Source organism: Sylvia atricapilla, chromosome 24 (genome assembly GCF_009819655.1).
Source record: "Sylvia atricapilla isolate bSylAtr1 chromosome 24, bSylAtr1.pri, whole genome shotgun sequence".
Taxonomy (NCBI): Eukaryota; Metazoa; Chordata; class Aves; order Passeriformes; family Sylviidae; genus Sylvia; species Sylvia atricapilla.
Window position 1 is genome coordinate 2149056 of NC_089163.1, and position 18569 is coordinate 2167624.

The 18569-nt window shown below is 51.6% G+C and overlaps 1 protein-coding gene and 1 long non-coding RNA gene across 5 annotated transcripts in view; one reads left to right on the forward strand and one right to left on the reverse strand.

Annotated features, from left to right (window-relative positions):
- Positions 1-5476: 5476 nt before the first annotated feature.
- The window catches only part of NFYC (nuclear transcription factor Y subunit gamma), a 33225-nt gene continuing 20132 nt past the window's right edge, over positions 5477-18569 (reverse strand). For 2 of the 4 annotated variants that reach the window (XM_066335347.1, XM_066335351.1), the window contains exons 4-10: positions 18265-18378; positions 16903-16998; positions 12948-13121; positions 11819-11977; positions 8436-8543; positions 6886-6945; positions 5477-6383 (exon numbers count right to left, since the gene is read on the reverse strand). In XM_066335347.1, coding sequence (XP_066191444.1) covers positions 6264-6383; positions 6886-6945; positions 8436-8543; positions 11819-11977; positions 12948-13121; positions 16903-16998; positions 18265-18378 — 831 coding nt within the window. In that variant the 3' untranslated portion in view covers positions 5477-6263. The remainder of the gene's footprint in view (positions 6384-6885; positions 6946-8435; positions 8544-11818; positions 11978-12947; positions 13122-16902; positions 16999-18264; positions 18379-18569) is intronic. The other 2 variants (XM_066335348.1, XM_066335350.1) reach the window with 2 other exon arrangements.
- LOC136371312 (uncharacterized) lies at positions 7354-7609 on the forward strand. Its single transcript, XR_010745327.1, has 3 exons — positions 7354-7403; positions 7448-7469; positions 7551-7609. It is a non-coding gene; the product is annotated as an uncharacterized lncRNA (long non-coding RNA).

The following is an 18569-nucleotide window of genomic DNA, read 5'->3' on the forward strand; positions in this document are numbered from 1 at the left end:
TCCCAAATGCATCCCAAACTGCACCTTACAGCGCATCCCGAACCGAATCATCCCAGCCTCGTCCCAAACTGCACCCCAAACCTCATCCCAAATCAAATCTCATCCCAAACCACCTTCACTGCCTCCTGAATTGCATCCCAAATTGGATCCCGCACCTCACCCCAGACAGAAGGTGTGGGGCATCCTGGGGTGACAGCGAGCCTCCCAACAGCCGTGGGATGGAGCATCCCTGGAGGGGATGGGGAATCCCTGGAGGGGATGGGGGATCCCTGGAGGAGATGGAGAATCCCTGGAGGAGATGGAGAATCCCGTCCCCACCCATCCTCTGCAGACTCAGCCTCGAGCCGGGCTCTAAGAGTTTCCCATCCAACACACTCAGCCCTTTGCTCTTTACCTCTGAACCTCCCACCAACACAGCAGGGAACTGGGGCAGGAATTCCCTTTCCAAACCGGATCCGTGGGCTCTGGCACCTTCGGAGAATCCAAACGCCACCCCTCAACTCCTCCAGGTTCTCCCGGAGCAGGGAGGGAGTTCAGGGGTTTGGGCAGTGAATTATTTAGTGGCAGGCAGAGATCCTGGCACGGCCTGGGCCCTCGTGAGCACTGCGGGATTTAGGTCTTGGGAATCTCACACAATAAATAGACAGGTTTATTTCCTCGGAGGAAATGGTGCTGTTAAACCCGCAATTCCCCTCCGAGGATGCCACAAAAACCCTCACACAGATGGGATAAGAGCCGTGGAGGCTGAAATCTGGCAAATCCAAACGAAATTCTTCCCTCCATCCATCCCTAACTCCTGCATCCCCCCAAAAAGTGCTTCCCAGAGCATCCCCCGGCTCGTCTGGCCCCTCTCCCAGCAGGAGCTCCAGCGGGAGCACCTTGACCTTCATCCCGCTGCCTTTGGAGCAGCACAATCCCCTCGATGGAGGTTTAGGTTTCACCCGGGATTGATTAAAACCTCGGGGAGCTGTGGAGGGGGACAGGGTCGAGGTGACCTGGAAAGGACTCGGGTGTTGAAGAGGGAGGTGGGAATTGGGTTATTCCTGAGGCTGGGGGTCACCACGTGCCGTGGGCAGGTGTCATTCCCACCTTGTCACCTGCCCAGAGCCCGGGAATCTCCATCGATCTGGGAGCTGGGAGCTTTTGGGATGGAGCCAAGCAGTCTGAATCAACACGGCACCGACCCATCCGGCAGAAACGCTGCAGGTTTTTGGGAAAAGCATCCCAGGATTTACTGACTTTACCCCACACCTGCCCGGCTTCGGGGGTCCCACAGAGCCACTCGTGTCCCCTGCCCTGCTGAGACTTTCAAAGAGGATTCCAGAGGCCGGGAATGATGAGAGGGAGGCCTCTGTGCTCGGAGCCTGCTGCCCTCTCGGGATTGCAGCTCAAGTTCCTGGCACGGCCCGGCGGCCAGGATTTGCATCCACAGGATTTCCAGTAAGTTTTGCAGGCTTGGAATGCGGCTGCGGGGCTGGGGACAGCGGCTGCGGGACAGGGACAGCCGCGAGCCCTCGCAGGGACACAGGGACCGGGACAAAGCCCCAGATGGGCTCCACTCCTGGGGGACATTTTGGGGACATTTTGGGGACATGGTGGAGGGGAGGATTAACCCTTGTGAGCGGGGGGAGCCCGGCTGGAGTGACTGGGGTGGGCAGAGGTGGGGACGGCGGCCTCGGGGGTGGCATTGTGGCTGTGGGGCGAGCGCTGGTGACAGCGGTGACAGCGGTGACAGCGGTGACAGGGGGAGCAGGGAGGGCAGCGCAGCACCTGCTCCAGCCGGAGGTTTGGCCTCACCCCAAGGCAATTAAAACTCCTGGCGCCGCTCGCTGAGACAAACCAGCGCTGGGATAACCCGGGCTCCTCCTGCGGGATGGAGAAACCCCCCGGGCAGGGGGCTGGGGGCTGCTCTGCCCCAAAACCACCCCAAAACCACCCCAAAGCCACCCCAAAGCCACCCCACAGCTCTGTCCTGCGCTGTCCCCGAGCTGGGGGTGACCCCTGTGACACCGCCCGGAGCTGGGGCACAGCCCGGAGCGGCCCCGCTCTGCCCCAGCGGGGAGCGGGACGGGACAAGGGCTCGGCTCCTCTTCCCGGCTCCGGAGGGGAGGAAGGAGGGATGGATGAGGCTGCCCGGAGCTCCGGGGCTCGCCGGGGCTGGGACAGTGCCCAGCCAAACCCCTCCAGCCGTGCCGGGCCCCGCGGAGATGGAGCGGAGCGGGGCAGAGCCAGAGCTGGTCCCCAAGGGAAAGGGACTTCGGTGGCTCCAGAGATTTCACCGGGAGCGTCTTTCCCTGCTCCAGTGTCCCTCTGCGATCCTGGACCCACAGCGGGACCTTCACCCCAGTCTGCTTTCCTTGGAAAAGGGTGGCCGGAGGTGGCAGCGCTGGAAGGGACAGCAGCCGTGGGGAGGGGACAGCAGCCGTGGGGAGGGGACAGCAGCCCTGGATGGGGGACAGCAGCCCTTGAAAAGGGACAGCAGCCCTGGGGAGGGGACAGCAGCCCTGGAAAAGGGACAGCTGTCAGCAGCTAAACCCGCGGCAAACGGAGCGTGGCACTGCCCGAGTGCTGAGCTCATCACCCCGAGGAGAAACGGGATCTCGAACCGCTCCTTGGCAGGGAAGCGCTGCCTCCTCCTCCTCCTCCTCAGCTTCATCCCGGGGCTGTGACCAGCTCCGCTCCTGTCGCACTGGCCCCGGGCAGTGGTGACACTCCCAGAAGGGCCGATGTCCCTCCCGCGGGTGTCACCGCTGGCCCGGCCTCTCGAGGGACACGTGTTTGCCTCTGTGTCACCCCACGCCACCCAATTTGTCACCGCTGTCCCCTCGGCTGATCAAAGGGAGCCGCGAGTCCTCCGCGGGGAAGGTCTGGCTCCTGTCAGTGCCCGGGGTGGCAGTCCCTGCGACAAACGATGTCACCCGTCCGTGTCCCCGTCTCCTCTGGGAGGGCAGGCAGAGCGTTACCTCTGTTATCGCCTAAATAAATGAATAACTTATGCCCGGTGAAGGCTCATTTCAATATTTAAATCCACATCTTGTATACGCTAATGAGGTTAATTAAATACACACTCTCACATCCGTGATTAGTACTCAGCGCTCTGCCCAGAGCCGTGTCCAGGGAGAAGATTCCGTTCTGAAGCTGTTTCTGTGCCTTCAATAAACTCAATTTTTGTCCATCTGATCGAGGTATTTATTGTGACCACACTTCTCGTGCCCAATTCCATCAGGAATTAAATTCAACCAGGAATTAAATTCAATCAGGAATTGAAATAACCAGCCCCTCGGATCCCTCGGAACTCAACAGGATTTATTTCCAGCCGAATTCCATTCACTTCATGTAACAGCTGGAAACTCCCTTCGGGAGCAGCATCTCCCTCCCGTTTTTTTCTGTCCTTTCGGCGATTCATTCCCATTCAAATTTAAACTATTTCAGCAAACCCTTCTGCCGGGGGTAAAGAGCTTTTCCTCAGCAGAGCCTCGGCGGCCGGGGGCTGATAAAAGCGAGTTCGGCTCTCCAGCTCTGCTTCCAGAGCCCTCCCCATCCCCACAGGCGGATTCCCGGCTCTCCAAAGCCAAGGGATGTTTTTTCCAGAGGTGTTTTTGGGGGCACGGGAGGTCACTGATCTCTGGCGCTGGGGCAGCTCCGGCCGGGTGGGACCGGCTTTTGGGATGGGAGATCCCAGCCCCCGTCCCGGCTCTCCCACCCCGCTGCAGCCCGGAGCAGACACAGGGATGCTGCTGCCGGGAGAAGGGACCTCCGAGCGCTCAAATCCAGGGAAAGGACCTCCGAGCGCTCAAATCCAGGGAAAGGACCTCCGAGCCCCCAATTCCAGGGAAAGGGACCTCCAAGGGCACAGTTCCAAGGAAAGGTGGGACCTCTGAGCGCCCAGTTGCAGAGAAGGCACCTCTGAGCCCCCAGCTCCGGGGAAGGCACTTTTGAGTCTCCATCCCGGCTGTCCCCTCCCTGCTGTCCCATTCCCTCTGTCCCATTCCTTCTGTCCCCTCCCCGCTGTCCCATCCCGACTGTCCCCTCCCCGCTGTCCCCTCCCCGCTGTCCCTTTCCCTCTGTCCCCATCCCGGCTGTCCCCTCCTTTGTGTGCCATCCCGACTGTCCCCTCCCCGCTGTCCCATCCCGCTCCAGCCCTTCCCACCGGGGCCCTCTCGTGGCCGATCCCACGCTCGGAGCTTTCCCGGAAAGTCCTTTTCCTTTCCCGAAAACTCCTTTTTCCTCTCCCCCCAGTTCCATCTTTTCCCAGCCCGGCACATCCCGGCTCATCCCGGCTCATCCCGGCTCATCCCGGCACATCCCGGCTCGGCCCGGCACATCCCGGCTCGGCAGCCGCTCCTGCCTTCCCTCCTTCCCTCCCAGGAATGGAGAAAACTTCGGGAATCGGGAAAAAGGGACATTTCCAAAGCCAGGAGGTGCCGGGAATTCTGCCCGGCTGGAACAGAGACCCAGATCCCGCAGCAGCCAAACGCTGAGGCAGAGCTTTGGTAAGGGGACACCTGTGACAAGGTAAGGGGACACCTGTGCCAGGGAAAGGGACACCTGTGACAGGGAAAGGGACACCCGTGACAGGGAAAGGGGGACATCTGGGATGGGATAAGGGGGACAAATGGGGTAAGGGGCACACCTGAGCCAAGGAAAGGGGGAAAACTGTGGCACAAGGGGACATCTGTGCCATGACAAAGGGGACAACTGTGTCAGGGACACCTGTGCCAGGTAAAGGGAGGCACCTCTGCCCAGGTAAGGGGGACACTTGTGATGGGACAAAGGGGTCACGTGTGACATGACAAGGGGACACCTGCACCACAAGGGGGACACCTGTGCCAGGATAAGGGGACAATCAGTGCCATGACAAGAGGGACACTTGTGCCAGGATAAGGGGACAATCTGTGCCAGGATAAAGGGGACAGTTATGCTGTCACTCGAGTCCCTGCCCAGAACATGGCCCAGGTAAAGGAGGAGGGGATGAGGCTGGAGCCAGGTGGGATTCGGGCTCTGCTCCCAGGGAAAAGGACAAGGAACAGCCTCAGGCTGTGCCAGGGGAGGCTCAGGAGGAATTCCTGCGTGGAAAAGGTGGTCAGGCATGGGAAGGAAGTGCCCAGGGAGGTTTGGAGGTGTCCAAGAAACACCTGCATGTGGCACAGGTGACAAGGTGGCACGGTTTGGACTCAATGACCTTGGAGGGATTTTCCTACCTTGATGAATCCGAGGGCAGAAATTCCACCTGACTGGGAGGAAGACCCAAAATGACCTCGGAAGGAACTCCTGTCCCTCCTCCCAAATCTTCTTGGCAACATTTTCTGTGGCCCAAAAAGCTCTTGAGCTCTGCTGGAACACCGGGGAGGTTCTTTTTGTGCCAAATTTCACATCTTTACCCCCAAAACCTCTCACCTCAGCACCTGAGCTGTCACATTTCCAGGGATTCAGGTTTGTCCTGGCCCTGCATCTCATGGACAGCACACACAGGATCTGACAAAAGCAAATTTATTTCCTTTTTATGAAGCTTATATTACATGCATGGACCAAAGCCAGGACAACAGGTAACAGCAGGGCTGGGGTTTTGTCCAGATTCCATCAGTTTTTCTGGAATCCAGAGGCCAAATTCAAGGATTTTTTTTTTTGTCTTTAGAAAATACAATTATAATAATACAAGGAATGTTTTTTGTTTTTTTGGTTTTTTTTTTCCAAGTTTTGTTTTGCTTCAATTCCTCTTCCTCCTCCTATTCCCTGCATACAGCAAATGCTCCAAAAAAGGAGGCAGGAAGGAAAAATCTAAACCACACACAACTCCCCCCACCCCCCAAAAAATTCCCTAAAACCCACTGAGATGGGAGGACCAAACCTAGCTCTATCCATAGAAAAAAAAAATCAACAAAATACAAACAGAACAGCAGGAATAGAGCTCTGACAGGAGCAGTACCCTCAGGATTTTCCTTGAAATAATAATAAAAAAAAAAACATTTCCCACATTTGTTCAACGAGATGCTCCAAATCCCTTCGGATGGGTTTCTCTCGGGGTTTGGAAAAGCAGCTGGATACACAAAGATTGGTTTGAAAAATAAAAATTAAAAAAAAAAATAAAAATATTGCATTCTTGGCAGAGTCTGCTGGATATTCTGGATATTTTGGATATTCCCATAGCCAGCAGAGCGAGGTGGAGATGGCAGAGCCTGTCACAGGCTCAGTCTCAGGTGTGTTCCTCAGCCCAGGTGGGTCTGGCAGAGGTTGGATTTGGGGACAGGTCACCAGGTCCCTGCTCAGTCCCCTGTCACCTGCGTGGCCTGGGTGTCCGAGCTCTGGTTGGTGGACTGGATGAACATGGGCTGGGTGATGTCCTGGCCTGCTGGCATTGTCACCTGCTGGATCTGGTACAGCTGCTGCAGACACACAACGGGACAAAGGAACCTCTGTCAGCGCTCAGCACCCCCAGAATTGTGTCCCTTTGAGTTGCCCCAAACCCACCCCCAATGTGCTGCTAATTCCCACCACAGTCCTTCTGGGAATTCCTGATGCCCAGGCTCACATCACTGATTGCCCAGAGGAGTTGTGGCTGCTCCTGGCCAGGGTTTGGAGCACCCTGGGGAAGTGGAAGGTGTCCCCTCACAAGCTTGGAAGTGGATGAGTTTTAAGCTATTCCACGATTTATGATACTTATGGAACATGCAGATGTTAAAACCTTTATTCCTGAGTTACCCAGGATTTAGGATTTCACCTGGAGGGCCAGGGACTGGATTAATTCCAAGCAAAGGCAGCAGGACTTAAAGAATCCACCTGAATTCAGACTGGAACGACATTCCCTCATCCTGCTGCAGGCCAGCAGTGTTTGGTGAGGAGGAACATGCAGATTTAGGGCAGTCCCTGTGTCCCTTGTGACCTTACCTGTCCATCCGTGAACTGGCTGAACTGCTGCTGGCCCTGCTGCACCTCTGTCTGCGTTATCTACAGAGATAAGAGCAGCTGATCACTGCCAGCCCGTCCCTGAGGGTCACACCCCACCAACACCATCCTGCTGCTGCCTGCAGGGGAGGTTTTATAACCTCAGCCACAGTTTCCAGCACTGACCGGGAGAGGAACGGCAGCCACGGACACTCCAGACCAAACACTGCCTTCCAGACCAAACACTGCCTTCCAGACCCCAAACCTGGTCCTTCCAGACCCCAAACCCAGGTCATTCCAGACCATCCCAGGTCCTTCCAGACCAAACTCTGCCTTCCAGACCCCAAAACAGGTCCTTCCAGACCCAACCCTGCCTTCCAGACCCAGATCCAGGTTCTTCCAGACCAAACCAGGTCCTTCCAGACCCCAAACCCAGATCCTTCCAGACCAAACACTGCCTTCCAGACCATCCCAGGTCCTTCTAGACCCCAAAACCAGGTTCTTCTAGACCCCAAAACCAGGTCTTTCCAGACCCTAAACCGAAGTCCTTCCAGACCAAACCCAGGTCCTTCCAGACCCCAAAACAGGTCCTTCCAGACCAAACACTGCCTTCCAGACCCCAAACCCAAGTCCTTCCAGACCAAACACTGCCTTCCAGACCATCCCAGGTCCTTCCAGACCCCAAAACCAGGTTCTTCCAGACCCTAAACCCAAGTCCTTCCAGACCAAACCCAGGTCCTTAAAGACCCCAAAGCAGGTCCTTCCAGACCCCAAACCCAAGTCCTTCCAGATCCTAAACCCAGGTCTTTCCAGACCCCAAACCAGGTCCTTCCAGACCCCTACCCCAGGTCCTTGCAGACCCCAAACCCAGGTCCTTCCAGACCAAACACTGCCTTCCAGACCCCAAACCAGGTCCTTCCAGACCAAACCCAGGTCCTTAAAGACCCCAAACCAGGTCCTTAAAGACCAAACCCAAGTCCTTCCAGACCCCAAACCTGGTCCTTCTAGACCAACACCAGGTCCTTTCAGATCCCTACCCCAGGTCCTTCCAGACCCCAAACCAGGTCCTTCCAGACCCCAAACCCCAAACATCCTCTCTGCCTCCCCTGAGGAGAAGGTGGGAAGGCAGAGGAGGATCCCTCCAGCCTCAGCGCTGCTCCCGACCTTCTGCCTTTTCCTGCACACGGCTCCTCCCTCCCCCAGACAAGGAGGAGAAGGAAAGAGAAGGTTGATGAGCCCAAAACGTTGTTACACTTGCAAGCAGCTCAGAAGCAGCGGGAGGCTTCACCCAGAGCCACACACACACACACACACAAAAGCACAAAAAAGCTTCGCATGCACCTCTCACGGACACCTAAAGGAGGTTTCCACTAACGCTCCTTCGTTTTATAAAAAAAAAAGACAATAATAAAAAAAAAAAACCACCTGACAAAACAAGAAGGAAAGAAAAGCAGGAAATCCTATCCCAAGAAATGCTATGGAAATCCCCCTGGGAATCCACAGCTTCAGGAGGCAGGGAGGAAGCCTTGGAGGCAGCCCTGTGGAGTGCATACCTGCTGTGCATTTGTTGCAAGCGTCTGGATCTGCCCCTGGACTACCTGGGTGCCTGACACGGGTTGGGCTAAGCGGATATACTGCAGCTGGCCAGCATTCAACTGGACCTGGAGACAGGCGGAGGGGGGGCAGGGAAAGAAAACGAAACAGGTCACTCTGCACACCCTGAACACACAGCAAAAACTCCCTGCTCCGTGCCACCGCGGGAGCTGGAGTTACCTGGGGAGGTTTCCCCAGAATCCACGGAGTTTTCGGGAGGATTCCCGGCAGGAAGCACCACTAAAAGCCAAACCTCCAGGGCACAGAGCTCCTGGATATTCCTGAGGCACCACATTCCTCCTTTTTTTTTGTATTTTTGTTTTGTTTTTCCAGGCTAGGAAAGGTCAGTTAGTAGCTAAAGCATATTAATGGCTCATTTTCTCAGGGAGTTGGGAGCGGTTTTGGTTATGAGAATGAACCAGCAGCATTTCACATCGACTGTTAGCAGCTGGCAGCACCAAATCATATCCTACAACCCTTTTCACATCCTGCCCCCCAAAAAATCAAGGAATAAACAGGAATTTTCCCCATAAATAAAGCCTGACAAGATGGCAAAGGCAAACCCCAGAGGTATTTTTGGAAGCTTTGAAAGCAGCTCTCTGCCAACACCTGTCAAGCCCCACCTGGTAGAAGCTCAGCTTTTTGGTGTCAGTGCTTCCATGTGAAAGATTCAACCCCAAATTTATTCCCTAAAATCCCCTCATTTTGGGAGGTTGGATGGTTTGGGAATGTGGGACGTGAAGAAAACACAGGTAACATGGTTCATACACACCTGAGAGCAGTAAAAATGTCACAGATACTACTGGTGGATTTGAACTTCTGGTATTTCACTTCACAACATTGAGGTTCACAGTTTTAAGGGGAATTTTATACCAAAAAAACCTCCCCCAGGTTTTGAGGTGGTTTTTTTCTTCTTTTTAAGAAGGGGAAAGAACACACAGAACACTCTAAAAAACTGCTGACTGATAAACAAGTGCCTGGAACGTGGCCCTGGCATTTCCACAAAAGCCATCAACTCCTCCTTTTGTGTCTGAAAGCTCCAAAATTATTTCAAGAGCAAATAAAACTCCTCCTGAGCAAGAAAATTTCACTAAAAACCAATCGGTTTCTGCACTGAGATCTGCAGGGAGGTCGAGTTTTCCACGCTGAGGGATTAGGTTTTAATTACATCATTAAATGACGGTGGAAGAGATTTGGGAAAAGTTCTTCCAGCAAGGAGAAGAAACTCCAAAGAATCAGCCCAAAATGAGCTCTGGGTAAGACAAAGATTAAACTGAACATAAAATTCACGTGGCCAAACAATTTTATCACTTAAAATTGTTTTGAGCGATAATTAAGTGATAAATCGCTTAAAATTGATGAATTCCCTTCCAGCTTTTTTTCTCTGTTCAAAAATAAAATTCACTTTTCCCACTTCATTTCTGGAATAAGGAGCAACAGGGAGTGTGCTCAGCACCAGGAACTCATGGAAAAAAAACCCAAAAAACCAGGAGTAAGATGCTCCCTACGCTCCAGAGGCACTTTCAGGAGTTCCCAATTCTATCTGGGGGAGCCGAGATTCATTTCTGAGCTCTCTGAGCAGTCAGAGATGCCTCTGACTGTGCCAAAAGAGAAAGGAAATAAGGGAAGAAATCAAAAAAAAGCAAAGCAGGAAGAGCAGAAGAGACCAAAGACTGGGATTTCGTGGAGCTAAATCCAGGTTTTTCTCTGAGTTTTGTTTTATTTCACTTGCTGGAAGCTCCTTCAGCACCAACTGCGGTTCTTCCAACAGAAGAATCCTCCTGGTTGCAGGCAAACAGGATCTCTGCTGGATGGGGAGCTGGGAATTTTGGGATCATTCCATCCCACACTGCTCCTGCGTTGCTGGTTTGCAGTTTTGGGGCTGTCAGAGATCCGGGTATTCCCAAAAAGATTCCTCACTCCAGCCCCTGGGGAGCAGCCACAGCTCCCTGTTCTCCCCCAATCCCAGGAAAGAGGGAGGAAAAAGCAAATTCCTGCTCAAAACCAGACCCTAAAACCACAGGATCACTTCCCAAAGGATCCTCCTGGATTTTCTTCAGGAGGTTTTGGCCCTGAGCAGCTCCTTTGTAAGGAATTCCTTCTCCCAGGAGATGTCCAAGCCCCTTTCTGTAGTTCCAGCATTCTCTGCAGACAACTGGGGACAAACCTCAGCTATTCTTTTCTTGCTGAGGATCCACTGGAGATCTCCTTCCATAATTCTTTGAGGAACAAGGTCTCTCAGAGAGATTTTCACGAGGCAAAGAAGAGAAGAAATGAAATGGAAAAGAAAGAAAGAAAGAAAGAAAAGAAATGGAAAAGAAAGAAAGAAAGAAAGAAAAAAAAAACAGACAAGAAAATGCAGAGAAAAAGGGTTCCTTGTAGTAAAAAAAAAAGCCAATTTGGGATTTTTTTTTTCCTTCCTGATCAACACCTCAAGGCAGCAGGAATCAGCTGAAGACTCAAGAGATGAAAAGAGCTGGAAAAATCTGGCAGCTGCCCCTTTCCAAGATGCTCTGGCACAGCACGAGCAGAGGGAAGCTCAGCAAGGCTGGAAAGGCAAAAGCTGTGTGAAAGCTCCAATTTCACAGAAAAACTGAAATCCAAGTGAAATGTCTGCTGGCCCTGGGTAACCTTTTGGGTTCTGGAACACACAACTGGCTGGGTTTTATTTTTCTTTTCTCTCACAGGTGTGATATTTCCCAGCTGGGAACCAAAAGCCACAGCTTTGTTGTGATTCTAAGTTAAAGTCACTTTTTTTGGACCGCTGTATTTACTCAGGACACATTTCAGAAAGTTTTGGTTCTGTTGGGCACCCAAAATTCCCATTTTTGAGGCTGATGGAAAAGTGAGGAGGTATCTCCTGGTTCTGCATACCCAATTCCTCCAACCAGCTCCAAATATTTTGGAGGGAATATTTCTTCTAACATCAAAAGTTTATTAATAACTCCCAGATGGCACCTTTCCCACTCAGCCTGCCAGGTCATAACTTCAGATTGCAGAGGCACGACCAAGTAAAGGCAAAAGAAATGAATTCTCTTTTATTCAAACCAGGCTGTGGTGAAGAACTGAGGTTTAGCCAGGAAATATTTGATTTACTGCTTCCTAATCACAACTATTTCACCCAGGGGAAGGCGTTTGGGGTGGGCAGTGAGTCTGGCCTCAACGAGTTCAGATTTATTTCCCCCTTCACGTCACACTTGGTTGGTTTTCCTAAGTGCAGGAACCACACCACTCAATCCAAACTTCCTCTGCCAGTTAACAAAGCAAACAGAAACAAGCCTCACGCTCACAAAATTTGCTCAGGGGGGAACTTTTGCACCTTTCCCTGCTGGCCAAACCTTACCGGGATTTGCTGGATTTCTCCAGTGTTGGTGATGATTTGCTGCATCACTTGCATGGTTTGTCCAGTGCTGCTCTGAGCCTGCTGGGTCTGGCCCTGGGGCTGGGCTTGGACAATCTGGACCTGCTGGCCCTCTCCCACCTGCATTGTCACAGGGGTGGTCTGCACAGGAAAGAAAAAATAACAACAAAAAAAACCCCAGGGGTGAGGATGCAGGAGGTGGATTTATGAGATGTCAGGATTGGGGTGGACTGAGCCTGTCCTACACTCATGAATTGTGAGGATTAAACCACCACAGATGGAGCTCAGAACCTGGGTGAGGCACTTTCCTGGAGGAACAGGAACCAGGAACCACATTTGACCCTGACAAGTTGAGGATCCCCCAGAGAAAAGTCCCAGGTAAGGCAGGACAAGGACTGGAACAACCTGGGACAGTCCCTGACCATGGAATGGGGTGAGATTTCAGTTCCTTCCTTCCCTCCCAGCCCATCCCATGGGTTAAACCCGTGATTTCCATGCTGCCACTGATGTTCCTGAGCAATCCACCCCTGAGGACTCCCCTGGCCCAGCTCGCTGCTGGTAGCCTGTCCTAGACCCAGGTTAAATCCCCCCAGAGGGAGCTCAGAGCCTGGGGGAGGCACTTTCCTGGAGGATCTCACCCAGGAACAGCACCAGGAACCACATTTGGCCTGGGACAGCTGAGACTGCACTACAGAGATGTCCCAGGTAAGGCAGGATAAAGATTGGAACACCTTGGGACAGACCCTGATCATGGAACACGGTGAGATTTCAGTTCCTTCCTTCTCTCCCAACCCATCCCATGGGTTGAATCCATGATTTCCACGTTATCACTGATGCTCCTGAGCAATCCATCCCTGAGCAATCTGACCCAGGACCAGCACCAGGAACCACATTTGGCCTGGGACAGCTGAGATTGCACTACAGAGATGTCCCAGGTAAGGCAGGATAAAGATTGGAACAACCTGGGACAGACCCTGATCATGGAACAGGGTGAGATTTCAGTTCCTTCCCTCCCAACCCAAACCACCCCACAGGTTAAACCCTCACTCCCACGCTGTCACTGCCACTCCTGAGCAATCCATCCCTGAGATTTGCCAGGATTTGGGCTCACCTGGCCCTGCTGGGGCTGGGCGATGATGATCTGGCCCGGCTGGATGGTGGTGGTGGCCGTGGTGGTCTGCTGGCCCTGCTGCTGGCCCTGCACCTGCACTGCTGCTGGCTGCTGGGCCAGGGTGAAGTAATACTGCACGGGCTCGGCCGGGGTGACGGCCTGGCGGACCTCCTCCTGCAGGGAAAACACCAGGAATTGGGATGGGGACACGGCCACCGCCCGCCCCACTGCTGGGTGTCACCCCCCAAACACAGCCTCTGGGAAAGGAGCTTCAACAGCTCACCCTAAATGATGCTTTGAGTTTGATCTCTCATGTGGTTCAGGGTCTGTGGTGCTCTGAGCTCACAGCAGTGTCACTCAGCTCTGCACACAGCAGGGACACAAAACAAATCCTTGTCCTGCTGCACACCAAGGACACCTGGGACAAGTTCTCAGGGCCAAAGGCACAAACAAGGGTGGGCTGGAGGGAGGGACAAGAAGGATGGGACTGCATCAGCTGGAGCTGGGATGGGACAATTCAACCCCAATGGGAAAATGGACCAAAACTTATAAAAGTGTGAGACATGGTGACCATTGGTCCATTTTGTGCCCATTTTGTGTCCATTTTGTGTCCATTTTGTGCCCATTTTGTGCCCACCTTGGGTGTAGCCCTGCTCAGGCTCTTGTCCTGCCCAAGGTGAATCCTTAAGGTCTTTTAATAAATATCTACTTATCCAGTCTCTGCTCCAGCTCAGCCCTCCCAAGGCATCAAGAACAGTCCAACCAAGTTGGTCTGAGCTGATAAAACCTCGTTTATTCAGCTCTGTGGAAATCAGGAGCGTTTCCAATAAATTGTGGATAATGTGGAGTCACCACTGAGGTGGAGTCACCGTGAGGAGGAGGAGGAAATGAATAAAATTACCAGAGCTGAAAGTCATGGAACTTCCTCATGGGTGAATTCCAGCACAGGAGGAATTAAAAATGCCCCAGGAAAAGTGACAGAGTCCCTTTGTCACCCAACCCCTCTCCTGAGCTGCATTCCCAACCTTCCACTGAGCTCTGATATCAAAGCCCTGGGAATAAAAGTCATGGAATTGATGCTCACTGTCGTGGCTGGGGTAATTGATCTAATTTTATCTAAATCCAGCTTTTCCCTGCTGATAACCATTCCCTGCTGTGGGAGCAGTGGGAAGAACCAGAGGCTCTGCTCTGCCCCTCTGGCAGCAGCAACGCTGCTTTCTTCCATCTCAAGAGAGGAAACCCCTCATGACCACCGATATTCCAGGATTTTTTCTGAGATCACGAGACTGCAATCCTGCAGGATGAGAATTGCTGAGCTCCCCAGAGCAGCGGGATGAGGGCAGATGCAGCTCCCAGACGTTCACTCCATGGCAGAAGGCGTAAACAATCCTCTCCCAGCCACCTCGAGTTCACAGCTGAGAGTGTAGGATGTTTACACGTGCTACAACATGGGACATTTCCCTCTTCCAGCAGCCTGCTGGAATCCCTGCTCTTCTCAGCCTTGCTCATGGATTCCCCTTCAGTTGATGCAGCTGGGCAGGAAAAGGAAAATTCACATCAAACAGGAGCATGCCTGGGTGGGCACGGGGCTGGAGCGAGGAGTTTGTTGGCTCAGAAGGTGGTTTTTTTGGGGAGCACAACAATTCAGGAGTTACTCCTGGGAGGTTTCCCAGCAGAAAAATCACATCTCAAAGATTTAACTGATCCCAGCTGGCTGTAAAAAAAATCAGATCCAACTTTGAGCCTGGCTCTCGGGGCAAACATCATCACAAGCACCACCAAACACGACACTTCCTACTCCTGCAGCTCCCTGTTATTCCCATTCCTCTCGTTAATTCCTCTGAGGGAAGGAGTGATAATAAATTGAATTTTCAGCAGGGCAGGTCTGCAGTGAAGCAGCAAGGCACAGCCACTGAAGAGCTGGGGCTGCTCTAAGCCCAGTCCTCAGGTTATTTCTGGAGTGCTCCAATCCCCAATTCCAGCTGAATCCTGAAATAATTAAGGCAACTCCCAGGTTCTAGTCCAGGTTCAATCCTGTTTGCCAGAGGCAGCAGTGGCTTTAAATCCAAATCTGCTTCCAGTCCCTCCTCTCCCAGCGTTTGCCATCTTTTATTCCCAGGCCACAGCTGGAGTTCCAACACAACACCAGGATTTCAGCCCCAGCTCCTCCAAGAACCAGCACTGCCTCGTCAGGTAAGAGAGAAAATACAGATTTGTGACACCAGCCAAAAAAATATTTAAAATTCCAGGCACAGGCGGCCACTTTTCCCCAGGATTTTCCCTGTAAATCCTTAACCTACATTCCTAAGGGGCATCTAATTCTCCATTAAACCTTTCCTGCTGGAAAATGCATTTCTAGGGATCCAGCAGTGGTCACAGATGGGTGAGGAACATCTCCCCCAGCCTCATTTCCACCCAAAACTCCCCAGGATTTCCTGGCTGGGATGGATCAGCATTATCCCAGATGTTCTAAAACACTCCTCAAGTGCTCCAGGAATTCCTTGGATTTCAGAGCTTGGATGTTTCTGTCATCACAATGTCCTGATGGGAAAAAAAAGCAAGGAGAAGACACAGGGAATGCTCTCCCTCCCAAACATGGTGCACTGCTAAAAATAGAAAAGTTCAGGAATGAGGCACCTCAAGGGAAAAAAAAAAAAAAAAAAAAAAAAAAGAAAAAAGAAAAAAAAAAAGTGAATTTCCAATGCCAGAATGGAAATAGCAATGATTCCAGCTGAAAAAGAAACTCCAGGTAAAGAAGAGCAGCTGTGGGAGCTGTTTTATCTCTTAATTAACACCCAACTAATGAGTTTGGGAGAAATCATGAGGATTCACGTTGATATTTCTGTTTTATGGCGAGTTCCCAGTACACCTGACATGCAGGAGCAGCAGGATGGACTCTCCTGGAGTTTTGGGACATGGGAAAGTGTTCTCCTTGTTTTCCAGACCTCCTGGAGATCAGGATGGGAAGTTAAACCCAGCTCAAGGCACCATCCCAAAGGAAGAGGTGTGGATTCCCTATTCCCTCCCTTTATTGCCATTCCAGGAGCACCACGAGGACATTTCCAGGCACAAAATCCAGCTCCAAATGGGAATTCTGCCCCGTGCACTCAGAGCAGACAGGATTCTCCATGCTATCCAGGATTTAGAGTGGAACAGGGAAAAAAAAAAATATCCATGTCAGAGACAAACTTCCAAGTCCAGATGTTCCACAGAATCCCAAACTCCCCAGTTTTTAGGGACAACTTGGATTCTTCCACACTGCAAACCTTCAGAAGTAGCAGAAAGGAGCTGTTTAAACAATTATTTGAATTTTTTTTAAATTGCAAGAGCAAGGAGCAAGAATGATCCAAAGAGGGGGAGACCCAGAGTGGTTTTTTTTTTATCCAGCAGGGAAAATTGAAGGAAAAGGGATGAGGAATCCCTGCAGCTCAGCTGAGAGCAGCAGCCTGCTGCTGCAAACATCCGACTGAAAGCTCCTTCCAGCACCTTCCAGCTTCCAGTCAAGGATGTTTACAGAGGCACTGACTGCCCCAAAAGATGCAGGAGGGGTTTTTTTCCAACCCACAAGTCATAAAATCCAGACAAATACAATTATTTTCGAGTTATTTTTTTCCTACTGGCACCATTTGGGAGCAGAACCCTCCAGGAGTGGGTTTGGTTTGTTGGGCAGACTTGGGTGGATTCTCCATTTCAGCTCTGCTTCCATAAAAACCCAGTGGATTTTGATTTTTATTTCTGATTTTTATTAAGATTTTGATTTTGATTTAACCACCTGAAATCTGAGAATTTAAAGGCCTGAAATTTCAGAATTTAAGGACCTGGAAACCACAGTAAATAAACCAGAGAGGAACAAACCTCACATTTAAATCTGTGTTGCTGGATCACCTCTTGTTTCCATCACAGGCTGAAACCAGGCTGAGGAAAGGACAAAAAATTCCATCATTTCATGTCTCACCTGCCTTTTTGGAGGCTTCAGCTCATCCCTGGGGACAATATCGATCAGGAAATCAAACTGATCAAACTTGGTGATGGCCATGGCAATGTCATTCCTCTGGAACAACAAAGGGAAAAAGCATTCCTCAGCTTCAGGAAGGTTTTGGCACTGGATAAATGAAATTAGAGGTGTTTAAAGCTGAGGGAAGAAAGAGGGGGAATGGCTCCTGCAGGTCCAAGCTGGTAGAAATTCAGTTTTGTGCTGAGAAAAATATGCCATAAAAAAGGTTTTTAGCAACTTCAGCCCAGTTTGATGGGTCTCAGTGATGGGAGCCCACCCCTAAATCAGCAATTTGTGCCCAGGGACAGGAGAATTGATGTGGGCCTGAATATCCCAATTTTTCCCCCTCTTCCAATTAATGGCTGTTGCATTTTCCAGTAGTTCTGCTCAATACTCAAGACTAAAAGTGAAAACCTCCTCTTTTTCTCCACAAAAACACCTTAAAAAGTTAAGATTTTACCACTTAAAAAATAAAGAATATTACTGAGGGCTTCTCAAGCTACAAGAGCCAACATTCTGTGCTTTGTCTTTGCATTTTTATTTTCACTTCCACACTTCCATCACCACAAACCAACTAATGGCAAGTAATAAGAACAAACCCAGAAATTCAACAGCTGCTGTTCCAGCAGGTCACCATCAGCTGAGAGATGGGAGATTTGGGTTTGGGTGGGTTTATTTTAATTAAATGGGGGGAAAAAAAGGGGGGGAAAAAAGGGGGGGGGAAAAAAGGGGGGGGAAAAAAGGGGGGGGGAAAAAAGGGGGGGGAAAAAAGGGGGGGGAAAAAAAGGGGGGGGAAAAAAAGGGGGGGAAAAAAGGGGGGGGGAAAAAAAGGGGGGGGGAAAAAGGGGGGGGGAAAAAGGGGGGGGGGAAAAAGGGGGGGGGAAAAAAGGGGGGGGAAAAAAGGGGGGGGAAAAAGGGGGGGGGAAAAAGGGGGGGGGAAAAAGGGGGGGGGAAAAAAGGGGGGGGAAAAAGGGGGGGGGAAAAAGGGGGGGGAAAAAGGGGGGGGGAAAAAAGGGGGGGGGGAAAAAGGGGGGGGGAAAAAGGGGGGGGGAAAAAGGGGGGGAAAAAGGGAGGGAAAAAGGGAGGGAAAAAGGGAGGGAAAAAGGGAGGGAAAAAGGGAGGGAAAAAGGGAGGGAAAAAGGGAGGGAAAAAGGGAGGGAAAAAGGGAGGAAAAAGGGAGGAAAAAGGGAGGAAAAAGGGAAGGCTTTCAGTTGTTCTGTGCTTTGCACCCGGGTTGCTGTGTACAAAACCACTCCTGGTGTGATGGGAACAAGGGGTTGGGAAGGGATCTGGGAGCAGCAGGGATTTGGGGAGCTCCCTCACCTGCAGGGTCCTGCGTTTGTTGTCCTCTGTGTGGATCCAGGCTCTCAGGGTCAGCTCGGTGATGAAGATCTGGGCAGCCTTGGCAAAGAGCACAGGAGCTTCTGCACTGATCATCTGCCAGAAAAGAAAGAAAAAAAAAGGAAAAAAAAAAACCCCACAATATTTTGTACTTTACTGCTTGGTTCTAGCAGGGCAAAGAGGGGGTTTGGTTGCTCAGGGAGGAGGTTTAAATGTGGATTTGGGGGATTTTTACTTCAGGATTTCATCCTGGGAGATGATGGAAGCTGAGTTTTGGGCATCTAAAA